General features: G+C 45.1%; 1 protein-coding gene across 1 annotated transcript in view; it reads right to left on the reverse strand.

The window, feature by feature from the left end:
• cacna1b (calcium voltage-gated channel subunit alpha1 B) overlaps positions 1–15,798 on the reverse strand; it is a 499,280-nt gene that overhangs the window by 143,932 nt on the left and 339,550 nt on the right. The window contains exons 10-12 of the mRNA XM_033049244.1: positions 15,510–15,566; positions 12,694–12,783; positions 539–592 (exon numbers count right to left, since the gene is read on the reverse strand). Coding sequence (XP_032905135.1) covers positions 539–592; positions 12,694–12,783; positions 15,510–15,566 — 201 coding nt within the window. The remainder of the gene's footprint in view (positions 1–538; positions 593–12,693; positions 12,784–15,509; positions 15,567–15,798) is intronic.

Below are 15,798 nucleotides of genomic sequence, written 5' to 3' on the forward strand. Positions count from 1 at the left end.
CGCTGCCTCACAGCGCCAGAGACATAGGTTCGATCCTGACCTCGGGTGTTGTCTGTATGGAGTTTTTGCGTTCTCCCTGTGACCGTGTGAGTTTTCTCCGGGTGCTCCGGTCTCCTCCCACATCCCAAAGACGTGCGGGTTTGCAGGTTCATTGGCCCGCTGTAAATTGCCCCTGATGTGCAGGGAGTGAAGGCGGAAGTGGGTTGACAGAACCAGTGTCAGTGGATGATCAATGGCTGGGCTGAAGGGCTTGGTGGGCTGAAGGGCCATGGTGGGCTGAAGGGCCATGGTGGGCTGAAGGGCTTGGTGGGCTGAAGGGCCATGCTGTCTTTCAGGCAGGGGAACTTTCTGAGCTATGATCACAGGAGGGAACTTAGGAACTTAGGCTGATAAAGTGCCGCTACTGTGTTGTGGTCAAATGATTTGAATATTGGTTAGTTCTTATCCCGTCAACAAGTCACGCGTGCCCCCGCCTCCAAAAAAAGCTGAACATGAAATGTTGGTGACAAGATGCAGAAATAATTAAAGTAACACTAACTGCTGCTGGCGTCATCTACAGAAACTGCTGCAGGCTTCGGGTCCGCTCCAGGTCCTTTAAAAAAAAGAAAGAGTGCAGCTCTTTTTTTTAAAAAAGGAAAAAAAAACATTCTTCACAAAATGTGCAGTCTTATAGAGGTGGAAATCAGCTGAGCATGCTGCATGCAAATCCCGCCCAATATGTTTCACTCCATCCACTCTCAAACCCCACCATGTCCTTCACTACCTGTGACTTGAGCGGTCCCCTGGGGCCACACGTGACCTTTTAACCCAAGGCAATGTTGTGCCCGGCATTGATGGCCTTAATGCTTTTGTGCCAACATCTCTCTGGCTTCTTATGTTTCTGGCCTATTTACAACTCATAGACAAATGGCTTCAGCTGCTCTTTTCTGAGTCCTGCCCTTCAGCCTGCTCACTTTTGGCCAGATACAACATTCACCAATGTTCACCAACAGGGAAAGCCCCGCTACGGGAAGTGGCTGCAGTTGGCGTACAAGTCTCTCAAGATCATGGATATTACAACTTATCTTAAAGTTCTTAAAGTGGTGCCCAACCAATATTACAGGAGACCAACTGTTTCATGTTGCATTGGGGCGGCACAGTGGTGCAGCGGTAGAGTTGCTGCCTTGCAGCACCAGAGACCGGGGTTCAATCCTGACTACGGGTGCTATCATACAGAGTTTGTACGTTCTCCCTGTGACCACGTGGGTTTTCTCCGGGTGCTCCGGTTTCCTCCCACACTCCAAAGACGTACAGGTTTGTATGTAAATTGGCTTCGGTAAGTTGTAAACAAATTGTGCAGGATAGTGTTAGTGAATGGGATGATCGTTGGTCGGCGTGGACTCGGTGGGCTGAAGGGCCTGTTACTGCGCTGTATCTCGAAAGTGTAATGTCTAGAGCATAGAACTTGTTCGAAGTGGTTATTCTCAGTGTACGTAAGCCACACAAGGGGTGTGGTTCTCCGTTGAAAGCTCCTAACTACAGTACTATGTGGTCAGCTTGAATCTGCAGCTCTATCTTAGAAATAGTGATTTGACTTGTCAATGAAATGATAATATTGAACACGCTGCTCGATTCTGAATATTGTCCACCAGTAAGATGTTTGCCCCATTGAGATAACATTTGGACATGTGCCAAGAGACAGCGGGCTGATGTTTCCTTCGAGAAAATACACAGCGCAGTGAATAAAGCCATTCGGGCCTCTGGGTTTCCAGATAGGAAACTTGTTGAAACAGCAGAGACAATGGAACGTGGAGTTTGCGGTCTGTGATCAAGTGGTTTTGTCTTACATAGTAGAAAAGATAAAAGACGATATTGTCTTTTATTGGTCATGGGGAAGGGAATTGCATCTGATCATGAAGACCTCGAATAAGACTGCAGAATGCATTAGGTGCATTAAAGGTGCATTGAGATATCAAAGAGTTTCTCCCTCACAACGGGGACCAGGGAAAATCCTTTAATACTTTCTTAATAGAGCTAAAACATAAAAATATAATTACAGCTTTGAAGGACTCGCCTATGGAGAAGGGATTACGTATGGGTGTCCAGCCCAAGAGACAAGTCCATCCATACCAGCAATCGAGCAGATCTATCCAGAGACAGGTGGAAATGTTGGATGGCGAACAAAAGCATGAGAGAAAAGGCAGCAGAAAATGGTGGCTTAGATGCTGCAGTGGTTACCTGAGAGAGAAATGTCTGTGTATCACAGGGGAACAGCCCCTAAGCATCTTAAAACTACAGAAAAGCAGGAGAATAAATAAGGCAAGGGAAGGAACAGTGTGCAAGTTGAAGGATCCTTGTGAGTGAGCTTGTGAGATATTGGTCTTCATTGAGTAGGGCACGGAATAGAAGAGGGAGGGAGGTCCTCTGCAGGAACTATACATCAGGAGGTGCAACTCCAGAGCCAATTAGATCATGGGAGACCCCTTCCACCCCTGCAACGGACTGTTCCAGCTGCTACGTTCAGGCAAACGCCTCCGTTGCCATGCGGTGAGAACGGAGATGTCGAGAAGGAGTTTCTTCCCAGAGGCCATTAGGACTGTAAACTTCTATCTCACCAGGGACTAACTTTACTGGACCACTCTACTGCTTTTTTTTAAATTGCTGTTTTTTTCCCTTTTTCCTTCCGCACACAATATTTAATATGTAAAAGAATATGTGATTCTGTTCCATTCTGTTTGTAGTCTGTTTGGTTGTTTGTTTGTTTATTTGTCTTTTTGCACAAAGTCCGCGAGCATTGCCACTTTTCATTTCACTGCACATCTCGTATGTGTATGTGACGAATAAACTTGACTTGACTTGAATGGTGAAAATTTCTGAAACACTGATTAGACCACATTTGGAACCATGCACGCTGGTTGCCACAACATACAACATTCACCGAGATGTTTCCTGAGATGGACTGTTGGGGTTACGAGGAGAGGCTGGGTTTTTCTTTGGGGCAGAGGTGACAAAGTGGGGACTTGGCTGGGGTATCCAAACTTGGAAGGGGCAAGTAGACAGGATGAACAAGGAAAAACCTTTCCCCATTCCAGACGTTTATAAAATGAACGGCCATGGGTTTACGAGGTAGAAGGCTTAAAGTGGATTTGAGGGTGGTTGGAATCTGGAACACACTGCCTGAGTGAGTGGAGGAGGCAGACACACTCATAACTCTCACAAGATATATCGAGATGACAGCACAGCGCAGGAATAAAGCACAGGAATGGGACCTTTGACATTTGAATTGCAAATAAAAAAGCAGTTGGGCCAAATCCTGGAAAATGTGATTAATGTAGATAGTGACAAAATGCTGGAGTAACTCAGCGGGACAGGAAGAGAAAAGGAGAAAAGGAATGGGTGATAGAAACATAGAAACATAGAAATTAGGTGCAGGAGTAGGCCATTCGGCCCTTCGAGCCTGCACCGCCATTCAATATGATCATGGCTGATCATCCAACTCAGTATCCCGTACCTGCCTTCTCTCCATACCCTCTGATCCCCTTAGCCACAAGGGCCACATCTAACTCCCTCTTAAATATAGCCAATGAACTGGCTTCGACTACCCTCTGTGGCAGGGAGTTCCAGAGATTCACCACAAGTGATGTTTTGGTTCGAGACTCTTCTTCAGACTAGTACTCAATGTATGGCATGTACATGATGTGCCATGGAGCCTGCTTCTGTGCAGCATGATTCTTATTAATGATTGGGGAATGTAATCACATTTTTGTCAGTAGGATTTGGTGGAACCAGCCCATGTACATAGAGGTAAGCCGCAGCAGGCATTGATTCCCCATCTAAAAGCTTTCCTTGTTTAACTAATCCACCCTTCTTTTCCATTCTTCTTTTCCAATCAATGACTACTTTGCAGTTCCTTGGAGAGAGATACCAAGACCGGCATCAACGCTGATGTCCACGTCAATGGATATGATTCCTTCAACGCGGGAATAACTGTTAAAACATTAGCTTAAATCTCTGCCTATCTTATGCTCTGTCCTCTTCCTTAAATCAGGGATGTCTATCGTGGTTTCTCCAGCTACTACTGAGCTTGAGATCTGGTAACTTGGCACAATTGGAGACTGGACCTGTGAATTGTTCGTTGGCACAGCTGGATATCAGGTATTCCTGCTGTTCTTATCATGCATTCATGTCAAGTATCATGTGAAAAATACCTCCTACAGCTTATGTGCCAATGCTGCCCAAAGACATGGTTACTCTTTTAATAACAGCTTCTAACATAAATGCAGTTTCAATAGGGAGCTTAAGGTCAAATCAGAACTGTCAAAAAATAATTCTCGGTTGGTGCTTAATCATCTTTCTGATATCACCAATATTCTGTTTTTAATGAACATGGTAACACAGCTTTATCAAGTAGGTTAAGGCAACCCACTGTGTCTTCAATAGCTGTCAGGCTCAAATTAAACTGACAAAGGAACGCAGCTAAGTATTATAGAAAGCACACTGTCAGGAAAATAACTTACCAGCTTAAATCAGCACTGGCCTATTTTTAGAAAGTCACTCAGAATCAAATGAGAGTTTCATCCATATTTGTAAATTTGCCTTTTCCCATCTCAATGCTGCTCAGATTTCATCCATGCTTCTCCTAAACTCACACCACTTCACGCTTTTTTCACAAGGCTTAATCTAATTTATACATTGTAAAAGATCATCGGGAGAGCATTGTACAGATCACTATAGGTGGAATTTACCAGAGAATCTCTTCTCATTTCACACATTGTAAATGTTTAGTTTAGTTTAGTTTAGTTCAGTGATATAACATGGTAACGGGCCCTTCGGCCCATTGAGATCATGCCGACTAGCGATCACCTCGTATATTAGTTCTATACTACACACACTAGGGACAATTTACATAAGCCAATTAATCCGCAAGTCTTTGGAGTGTGGGAGGAAACTGGAGCACCCAGAGAAAACCTAAGTGGTCACAGGGAGAATGTACAAACTCCGTACAGACAACGGCCAGAGTCAGGATCGAACCTGGCGGTGGAAGGCAGCGACTCTACTGCTGCACCATTGTGCCGCCCATGTTGTGCGGGAATCTAAACAACTACAACAAAGCAAACACCTAATGCCCTTGTCCCACTTAGGAAACCTGAACGGAAACCTCTGGAGACTTTGCACCCCACCCAAGGTTTCCGTGCGGTTCCCGGAGGTTGCAGGTGGTTGCCGGAGGTTGCAGGTAGTGGAAGCAGGTAGGGAGACTGACAAAAACCTCCGGGAACCGCACAGGAACCTTGGGTGGGGCGCAAAGTCTCCAGAGGTTTCCGTTCGGGTTTCCTAAGTGGGACAGGGGCATTAGGAGGGCTTGAGAGGCCAGGACCAGCAGAGTATTGTGCAGTTGAAGATGTGGATGACATTAAACACAACTCCATTTGATCCTTCAGCTGGTCATTAAAGATTACAGAGAAGTACTACAGTCCAGGCGTAAATTTACTATTCGACGCAGAGACCAGCTGGGAGCTCAGACGCGTGGAATGAGTGGGAGCATCCACGAGATCAGCTGACTGACTTGAAGAAATAGCCACATGCGCAGTAGCACGCTGCTGCCGAGGCTATTGAGGCCCGCAATGTGGAAATAAAACAGTGGGCTTAAAGAATTGCCGACGTAAGTGTGAGTTTATGCAAGTTGCCCTATTACGTGCCAGATGGGGATCTATCGAAGAGAAAGGGCAACTGACTACAAGACAACTATTCACTAAACCAGTGTGAGTAAGTCTGGTGCGAGTGATATTGGTATCAAAGAATGTGTATTGTTCTTCTCCTGACCCTGACCCAGGGTTGGTAACAAGAACGGAGTGAGGTACAAACCACAGTCAACCATCCCATTTTGATGTCTTTATATTCGGTCTTCAATCAACCCAAATTAATGGCATGACCCTTAACAACATTGATATACAGAAGGTTCTTGGGCGTAACGAGATAGCTCCCAGAAAGCGACAACACCAGTAAATGTAAAAGAAGGCATCTGGTATGCTTGCCTTCATAGGTCGGGGCATTGGGTCTGAACGTCATGTTACAGCTTAATAAAACTTTGTTTTGGTTGCATTTGGAGTATTGTGTGGAGTTCTGGTCACTCTCTTACAGGAAGGATGTGGAGGTTTCGGAGAGGGTGCGGGCTTACCAGGATGCTGCCAGGATTATGGGATATTAGCTGTAAGGATAAGTTGGATAATCTTGGATTGTTTTCTCTGGAGGGTCGGAGATTGAGAGGAGATTAAATCTTCCTCCTCACACCTTAAACCTATGTCTTCAGATCCTTGATTCTTCTAATCTCAGTAAAAGACTGTGTGTTTACCCTATGTATTCCCCATGATTTTATACACCTCTATAAGATCACCCCACAGTCTCCAGCACTCCAAGGATTAACGTCCTTGCCTGTGGCTCATCCCCTCAATTCCTGGCAACATCCTCTTAAATCTTCCGTGCACTTTTTCCAGCTTAACAGCATCCTTCCTACAGCAAGGTGACCAAACCTGAACACAATACTCCAAATGTGGCCTCACCAGTGTCTTGTATAACTGTAACATAACATCCCAACTTTAAAACTCATTACCCTGACTGGTGAAGCCCAACGTACTGAAAACATTCTTGACCATCCTATCTACCTAAGACACCACTCTCAGGGGACTATGTACCTGCACTCCTAGATCCCTCTGGTCTACAACACTCCATGGGGCCTTACCATTCACAGTGTAGGCCCTGTGCAACACCTCACACTAATCCGCACTAAACTCCATTAACCAATCTTCAGCCCACTTGTCCAGCTGTGGGTTATGGAGGAGGTGGGAGGTGGGAGGTGGGGAAACCTTGCTGTAAATATCTACGAGCGGTAACATTTGAAAATTGGATCTGGTCACCGGATTAAACTGTATTAAATGCAGGTAGTGGAAGCAGGTAGGGAGACTGGGTATGCATTCCTCTTGTGTAGCGTAGCCTAACTGGTAGTCTCTACCGAGGATAGACACAAAATGCTGGAGTAACTCAGCGGGACAGGCAGAATCTCTGGAGAGAAGCAGTTCCTCACTACACTGGCAGTCTCTATCTATTTTGGTGAAAAATGGACCACACTCCAACAGATCAATAGTTCTTGCCTCGTGGAACAAAGCAAAGCGCACTAAGTCGTTAGTGGGTGACATTGATATCTACAATGGAATCATCGGCAAAGATAAGGCTGGAATATCTGTGTAGGAAAGAACTGCAGATGCTGGTTTAAATCGAAGGTTGAAAGTGGCAAAAATGCTGGAGGATTATGTGCAGCATATAATCCTCCGACACTTTCGGCACCTCCAACGGAATCCCACTACTGGCCACATCTTCCCATCTCCATCCCTTTCTGCATTCTGCAAAAACCGTTCCCTCCGAAATTCCCTGGTCAACTCGTCCCTTCCCATCCAAACCACCTCCTCCCCGGGTATTTTCCTCTGCAACTGCAGGAGATGCAACGCCTGTCCCTTTACCTTCCCCCTCGACTCCATCCAAGGACCCAAACAGTCTTTCAGGGTGAGGCAGAGGTTCACTTGCACCTCCTCCAACCTCATCTACTGTATCCGCTGTTCCAGGTGTCAACTTTTCTACATCGGCGTGACCAAGCGCAGGCTCGGTGCTGAACATCTCCGCTCAGTCCATCTTGACCAAGCTGATCTCCCGGTTGCTCAGCACTTCAACTCCCCCTCCCATTCCCAATCTCACTTTTCAGTCCTGGGCCTCCTCCATTGTCAGAGTGAGGCCCAGCGCAAATTGGAGGAACAGCACCTCATATTTCGCTTGGGTAGTTTACACCCCAGAGGTATGAACATTGACTTCTCTAACTTTCCCTCTCTCTCCATCTCCTCCCCCTTCCCAGTTCTCCCACTATTCTTACTGTCTCCGACTACATTCTATTTTTGGCCCGCCCCCTCTCCTGACATCAGTCTGAAGAAGGGTCTCGACCCGAAACGTCACCCATTCCTTCTCTCCAGAGATGCTGCCTGTCCCACTGAGTTACTCCAGCATTTTGTGTCTAGGCTGGAATATCTTTTGGGAATTCCCACTAAGTGTCTGGCTAGGTCTAAATATTTACATCCATGGGCATTAAAGTAAAATCTGTTCAGCATTGTAATGTCGCACCAATGCCACTTCCTTTGTCAGCACTCGCGGTTTCACACATGATCCCTTGTATGCCACAGATATTACCCACTTGAATGGACAGGTTGACGACACTGTTAAAATAATACACCCAGCACTTCTGTGTGAACATGTTAACTGCTCTGCCAGTGAGGGAGATGAAATCACACTATGTAACTACTCCTGCTAGTGCTTCTATCTGTAAACCGAGTGAGTAGGCTGTCACAGCTGGCTAATGGCAAGTTGGAGAATATTTATTTTCAAACAAATAAGACTTATTATCTAGTGTAACTGATAATTTATAGTTTTATGGTTTATAGTATTTTTTATTTGTTCCATGGCTGTGTTTATATGCCTGTAAAGCTGCAGCAAGAGGCATTTAATTATATGTAAGAAGTAACTACAAATGCTGGAGCAACTCAATGGGTGAGACAGCGTCTCTGGAGAAAAGGAATAGGTAACATTTCGGCACAAGACCCTTCATCAGACTGAGGGTCAGGAAGGGAGACACTGGAGGTATGGGAAGGTACAGAACAGAGCAGGGCCTGTTTTGATGACTCGGGAAAGGTGGAGCCCACAACGGTCCATTGTTGGTTGAGGACGAGGTGATAACGAAGGAACACAAACGGTGAAATTAGCAAGAGGTCTGGGTTGGGGGAGGGATGGAGAGAGAGGGAATGCAAGGGTCAATTGAAGTTCGAGATCAATATATTCATGCCACTGGGTTATAAGCTGCCCAAGCAAAATATGAGGTGCTGTTCCTCCAATTTGCATGTGGTCTCACCCTGACAGTGGAGGAGGCCCAGGACAGAAAGGTCAGCTTGGGAATGGAAAGAAAAAAATGTTTGGCAACCAGAAGATTGCGTGGGCCAAGGTGGACTGACCACAGGCGAGTGAATGTAATTATTCTGTTCCTGGTGCTATGACCAGGAAACACTCTCACTCCTCTTGACTCTTGAATAGCATACAGGTTCTGTACAGTTCTGTTGCTCTGTCACTTAAAGATCACAACATTTCATACGTCGTAACGAGAACCTGTTCACACTGGCCGCTACAAATGGCAGGAAATCTCTTTACTTATATACCCTTTGTTGCAATAGATTGTATCATTAAAATATATGACTTGTGTAATGTGCTGTTACAGATACTATTACATGGAGTGATGTCACTTTCTTTATATAGATATTCTGTCTGAAAAGAAAAATCCCCCAATTTCAGGGTTAATGTAATGGGTCCAACTAATTTACAGTAGCAGTAGGTAGCACTTGTAACAATTATGGTTATGAGGCAGGAACATTTTCTGTGGAAGATTAGGGAGAATGCTCTGGACCACATTATTTAAAAATAATTACAGAAATTAATTTGCAGTATTTTTCGCATTCGCAATATTAATAAATGTTAGAACAACTATTTATGTTATGGTGTACAATATGGATATTATGTTTAGAACACAAGGTGCTGGAGTAATTCGGGGAATCAGGCAGCATCTCTGGAGAACATGGATAGACGACGTTTCTGGTTGAGACCCACCCTGATGTTGCTGGGAGATTAAAGATGAAATTTATCTTTGGTTACTTGCATTCCCATTTCAGCTGCCAATTCTATCCATATCCATTTCTTCAGTTCAGTGAAATCAAATGTTCAAAGGTGACTTATAACTGACTACTGATGTCCATGCAGTCATTGCCAGTGAACAAGGACAAACCCCATCCTCCAATGCCTTTGTTTATTCTTTCAGAATGACGGAAGGTTGCAACTTGTCCACATGTTGGGATCTAATTAACCTGATCTCGCCTGGTCTCCATCACAATCCACTCAAACTCTTCGTCAAGCTAGTTTCACCAAAGCATGATCAACTATCCCAATCATCTCAGGAAATTGCAGCGCATTGTCGACACAGCCCAGACCATCGCACAAACCAACCTCCCTTCCATTGACAAGGCTAGCAGTATAATCAAGGACCAGTCGCACCCTGGCCTCTCCCTCTTCTCCCCTCTCCCATCGGGCAAAAGATATAAAAGTGTGTAAATACACACCTCCAGATTCAGGGAGTTTCTTCTCAGCTGTTATCAGGCAACTGAATCATCCGACCACACTGAGAGAGCAGTCCTGAACTACTATCTACCTCATTGGCGACCCTCGGACTAGCCTTGGTCAGACTTTGCTGGCTTTACCTTGCACCAAACGTTATTCCCTTATCATGCAACTGTACACTGTAAGTGGCTCGATTGTAATCATGTATTGGCTTTCCACTGACTGGATAGCACGGAACAAATGCTTTTCACTGCACCTCACACAGTGAGTTGTGCATCTATAGAATTCTTCGCCTAAGAGGGCGGAGGAGGCCGGTTCTCTGGATACTTTCAAAAGAGAGCCAGATAGGGCTCTTGAAGACAGTGGAGTCAGGCGATATGGGGAGAAGGGAGGAACGGGCGACTGATTGTGGATGATCAGCCATGATCACATTGAATGGTGGTGCTGGCTTGAAGGGCTGAATGGCCTACTCCTGCACCTATTGTCTATTGTCTGTAGTACATGTGATAATAAACTAAACTAAACTAAACAGAATTCAGCTAGGGAGACAAGTCCAGGAAATTAAACAGGGAAGGTGAAATTAAGAAGGAGAATAAAGAAAGATGACTTAAAGTTGAATGCAGTCAGAGAATTAAAAGGAGCAAAACCTTGAGGAAGGCGGAAAAGCTAAAACAAAAGGTAAAGGGAAAAAAACAGTGAGAACGGGAAATGAGCATGAGGCGAGCTAGAAATACAGGTAAAAAGATAGAAATTAAGGTAAAAAATAGACAGTGGGAGACAGTTATTGAAACAGGAAGGCAGTTAAATAGAGATGACTGGAGGAAGCATTTCAGACCCAAAAAGATAAATAGAAGATTAGTTTAAAGATTGGCTGTTCTTAGCAATCGATGAAACCACATGGGATGGATCAGTAGTCAATCGCTTCTTGTAATCTTTTCAGATTTCCCAAGTAAAACCTGGACCACTAAACTAAACACCTTCCCTCCTGCCTTGTTCGTCCCATTCCAATGGATTTATTGACTAATGGCAATGAAAGCTGGCCACAGAGTCTTTGGATCAAACTACTTGGAAACAGGCCCTTCTGCCCAACCTGCCCACGCTGAACAACATGCTCCATCTGCACTACTCCCACCTGCCTGCATTTGGCCCATATCCTTCTAAACCTATCCTGTCTATGTACCTGTCCAAATGCTTTATAGACATTTTGATAGTACCTGTGTCAACTACCTGCTCTGGCAGCTCATTCCATATGCCTATCACCCTTTGTGTAAAAAAAGTTGCCCCTTAGGCTCCTATTAAATCCTTCCCCTCTGACTTTAAACCTATGTCCAGTGTTTCTTGATTCTCTTACTCTGGGTAAAAGACTATGAATTTACCGTATCTATTCCTCTCAGTATCTTATACACCACTATACACCACCAGGGGGCGCCGCACGATGGCTGCCTCGCCAACGGTCTGTCTTCCGCTTTTCCTTCTTTATGTTTTTAGTTTGTTGTAAAATGTATGTTTTAGTTTATCTTTAGTTTTGTATCATGTGGGGGGGTTGGGGAAAGTTTTTTTATCTCTTAACTTGACGGAGATGCGTTTTCCGTGTTGTATCTCCGTCCGCACTGCGGCCTAACATCGTGGGGTTGGCGGCCTCTTCTCTGGGGCTTCTAGAGCTCCAAAACCGTGGAGCCTGCGGGAGTTTAACGGGCGATCCCTTTGGCCGTTGGTGCTCCAACCTGCGGGAGCTGTGGACTTTAACACCATGGAGCACACTGTCCCTGGTTAGGGACCGATTTCGGGGACTCCAAGCCGCAGGAGTTTTCAACCATCCCAATGCGGGAGCTTAGACCTCCCGCGACGCGGGACCTCGAAAGCCGGCTGCGAATGGTTCTATTCCCCCAACCGGGAGGAAAGGAGGAAAGAAGATTTACTTAATTGCCTTCCATCACAGTGGGGAATGTGGAGGAGTCGCTGTGGTGGATGTTTATGTCAATTTTTATGTAGTTGTGAGTCGTGTTGCTTTTTTGTTATGACTGTACGGCAAACCAAATTCCTCGTATATGTTGCAAAACACGCTAATAAATTACGATTATGATTATGATAAGATCACCCCTCATCCTCCTGCGCTCTAAAGAATAGAGTCCGAGACTGGTCAACCTCTCCCTATAGCTCAGGCCCTCGGATCCTGGCAACATCCGTGTGAAGCCTCTCTGCATCCTTTCCAGTTTAACAACATCGAGGCAGACAGTTGATCTCATTACTAAATACAAGAAACGCTACTAGCTAGAAATAAATATTTTGCTAGAACCACTAAACATGAAATATTCGAGTAGCTGAGTTTGGCATTCTGCAACTGAGACTGAATCGGGAGGCAGAGCAGAAGGAGCCATGTTTAGCACATCTGGCTGAAGACGGGTTCTCGGAGACTTGTCTAGCTCCAACTCTCTGTCTGTAAAATGTTTTTTACTGTAAATACAAGGCTGACTCGTAGCCAAACGAAATTAAATAAGAAGAGCTGGAAGAGTTCGCACTCACCCACTGAGGAAATGTCTGTGAAGTGATCTTCTCCCTCCTCAGCATTTATCAGGTCATTCTTACTCTTTTTTGTCGTTGCTCTCTTCAAAACTGTGTGAACAATCAAGAATCATTGTAACATCAAGAGCCAAGCACAACCTTCATATCGCATGCTGAGCGCTTGATCCATCCAATGAATCGGTGGTTGATGAGATCAGAGTTAAGAATGGATCGACTGGGCTTATATTCACTGGAATTTAGAAGGATGAGAGGGTTTCTTATAGAAACATATACAATTCTTAAGGGATCGGACAGGCTAGATGCAGGAAAAATGTTCCCGATGTTGGGGGATGTCCAGAATCAAGGGTCACAGTTTAAGAATAAGGGGTCAGCCATGTAGGACTGAGATGAGGAAAAACATTTTCAACCAGAGAGTTGAGAATCTGTGGAATTCTCTGCCACAGAAAGCAGTGGAGTCCAATTCTCTGGATGTATTCAAGAGAGAGATAGATGTAGCTCTTAGGGCTAACGGAATCAAGGGATATGGGGAGAAAGCAGGAACGGATACTGATTGTGGGTGATCAGCTATGATCATATTGAATGGCGGTGCTGGCTTGAAGGGCCGAATGGCCTACTATTCTATGTTTCTATTGTCTATGTTTCTATGCTCAAGATTTGTTTTCCAGTAGTAGGATATGGAGCGTCCAATTCAGAGGTACAAAATTTATCAAGCTCATCACATTCTATTGTCAACTGACGGAACACAGTTTCTACTTATCCTGCAAGGCAGAGCAAGTATTATCTATTCAGTATTGGGGTGTAAAGCTAAGTCACTCACGTGATAGACTTTTCTGAAATGTTTAACTATCTACCATAATCCGTAATTAAGTACTTTTCCAAGAAGTTCTGGCTCATTTAGTGTTTGGATAAATCTACTACTTCCAATTGGTATTAAAGCATGGCAGGTGCAAGATGGTACTTATATGCATCACATTAATATCGCCTTGAGATTGCACAACCCTTTGAACACTAGATAAGTGTTCTTGGAATCCAGAAACCACTAGATATGGTGACGATTCACACAATTCTTTTTTCTCTCCTGAATCTGTCTTTTGAATTCATCAATCGCAAAAGTGGCACATTCTATCCTTGACACCTAACCGTTCCCTTCATTCAACGGCTGAATTGTGCTTCTGAAGAGGAAACACACAAGCCACTATAATGGGCTCTGCTCTTGAAAGAGATAGAGTGGCGGCTAATATGATTGGCATGCAATTATATCTCTCAAAAGTGGGCAGCTGTGAGCAACAGGAGGCACTTCAACATGAATTAGCACCAGTCGATCTGTTTAAGAACACAAATATCAGCTACATCTTTTTGTCTGACATTCATTCAGGGATTCACAGGTAGATGCACAGATGTCTCTTGCCCAGAGTAGGTGAATCGAGGACCAGGGGACATAGATTTAAGGTGAAGGGGAAAAGATTGAATAGGAATCTGAGGGGTAACTTTTTCACACACAGGGTGGTGGGTGGGTGGAACAAGCCGCCAGAGGAGGTAGTTGAGGCAGGGACTATCCCAACATTTAGGAAACAGTTAGACAGGTACATGGATAGGACAGGTTTGGAGGGATTTGGACCAAACGCGGGCAGGCGGGACTAGCGTAGCTGGGATATGCTGGCCGGTGTAGGCAAGTTGGGCTGAAGGGTCTGTTTCCACACTGTATCACCCTATGACACTATGATTCTTGTCAACACAGACAAACACTGTAAGAGGTTTAAGAAGTGATTTAATTTTCAAAGTTACTCCCAATTATATTAACATTCAATTTTTTTTAACGCTCATATCAGGAGTTTCTTGGGAGCCTGTCAGTAGTGTTACCCAGTATGGTCCTGAAAATCGCAGGCTCAGTGGGCACTCTTTGTTGATGTTAGTTCATGTGATAGGAAGTGACTGGCAAAGTGCCGTTGCCTTGGGTGGAAATTGTCAGACAGTATTAACAACTGTGTTTGCTAAGCAGCCACTGACCTGGAAAATACATGGACTGAGTATCGAGAGGATCTGGTTCGGCTACCATGCCACCTGTTGTGAATCCTGACCGTCAAACACTGGCCAGATGTCACTGCAGCTCCTGGAGTCTTAGAGTCATACGATCGTACAGCACAGAAGCAGGCTCTCCGGCCCGCAGAGTCTGAGACAACTATTGAACACCCAATTGCACTAACCTCACATCTCACCCCATGTTATTCCACCCACATCCAACTCCCTACAGATCCAACCACAAACCTATACACACCTCATATTTCGCTTGGGCAGCTTACAACCCAGTGGCATGAAGGTTACTTTCTCTAATTTCAAGTATCTCCTGCATCCCCTCCCCCTCCCGTCTCCACCCCCCCCCCCCCATCCCCCACCCTAGGCGTCCGACCAGTTCCACCATTCGCATCCTTGTATCCCTCTCGTTACCACACCTTCCCCAGCCAACAATGGCCTTTCCTGAGGTCCACCTTTCCTGAGGCCATCGGTTGCCAACTCTGATTAGTTCTGACCTTTTCTCGCCTCCAGTTTACTCTGGCACATCACCCCCCCCCCCCCCCAACCACCCCCCCCCCCCCACCCAACTCCCCCCCCCCCCCCCCCAACCCCAACCACTTTCAGTCTGAAGAAGAGTTCCGACACGAAATATCACCCATTCATTTTCTCCAGAAACTTTGAAAAAGGTGTTCTCCATTACGTAACAGAACGGGACATAAAATCTTTCAAAGGGCTATTGGGTATTAGCCAAAGAACTGAGAGTTCTCTATCCTTTACGGCTACAAGTAACAATGTGTACATACCATCCAAGGCACACTTGTCTTCTGCATGTTTGTCCTCTTCTGCCAGCATGACCTCCTCTAAACGAGACAAGGAAAAAGATACAAAGTAAGAAAATGGTAATTCTAACGTCCATTTAAACAGTGTAAAACCATCAAAGAAAATTAGAGTAGGATTAATGGCTTTTATAAACAATGGTCAATGTTCTCTCCTTAATTTACCCATCAACCAAGTGACTTCCTTTACAATCATCTCTGGTGCCATTCTGGCCTAACTGTATCAAAGTTATTGCCTTTGTCCTATCCATCACTC

Source organism: Amblyraja radiata, chromosome 32, assembly GCF_010909765.2.
Source record: "Amblyraja radiata isolate CabotCenter1 chromosome 32, sAmbRad1.1.pri, whole genome shotgun sequence".
Classification (NCBI taxonomy): domain Eukaryota; kingdom Metazoa; phylum Chordata; class Chondrichthyes; order Rajiformes; family Rajidae; genus Amblyraja; species Amblyraja radiata.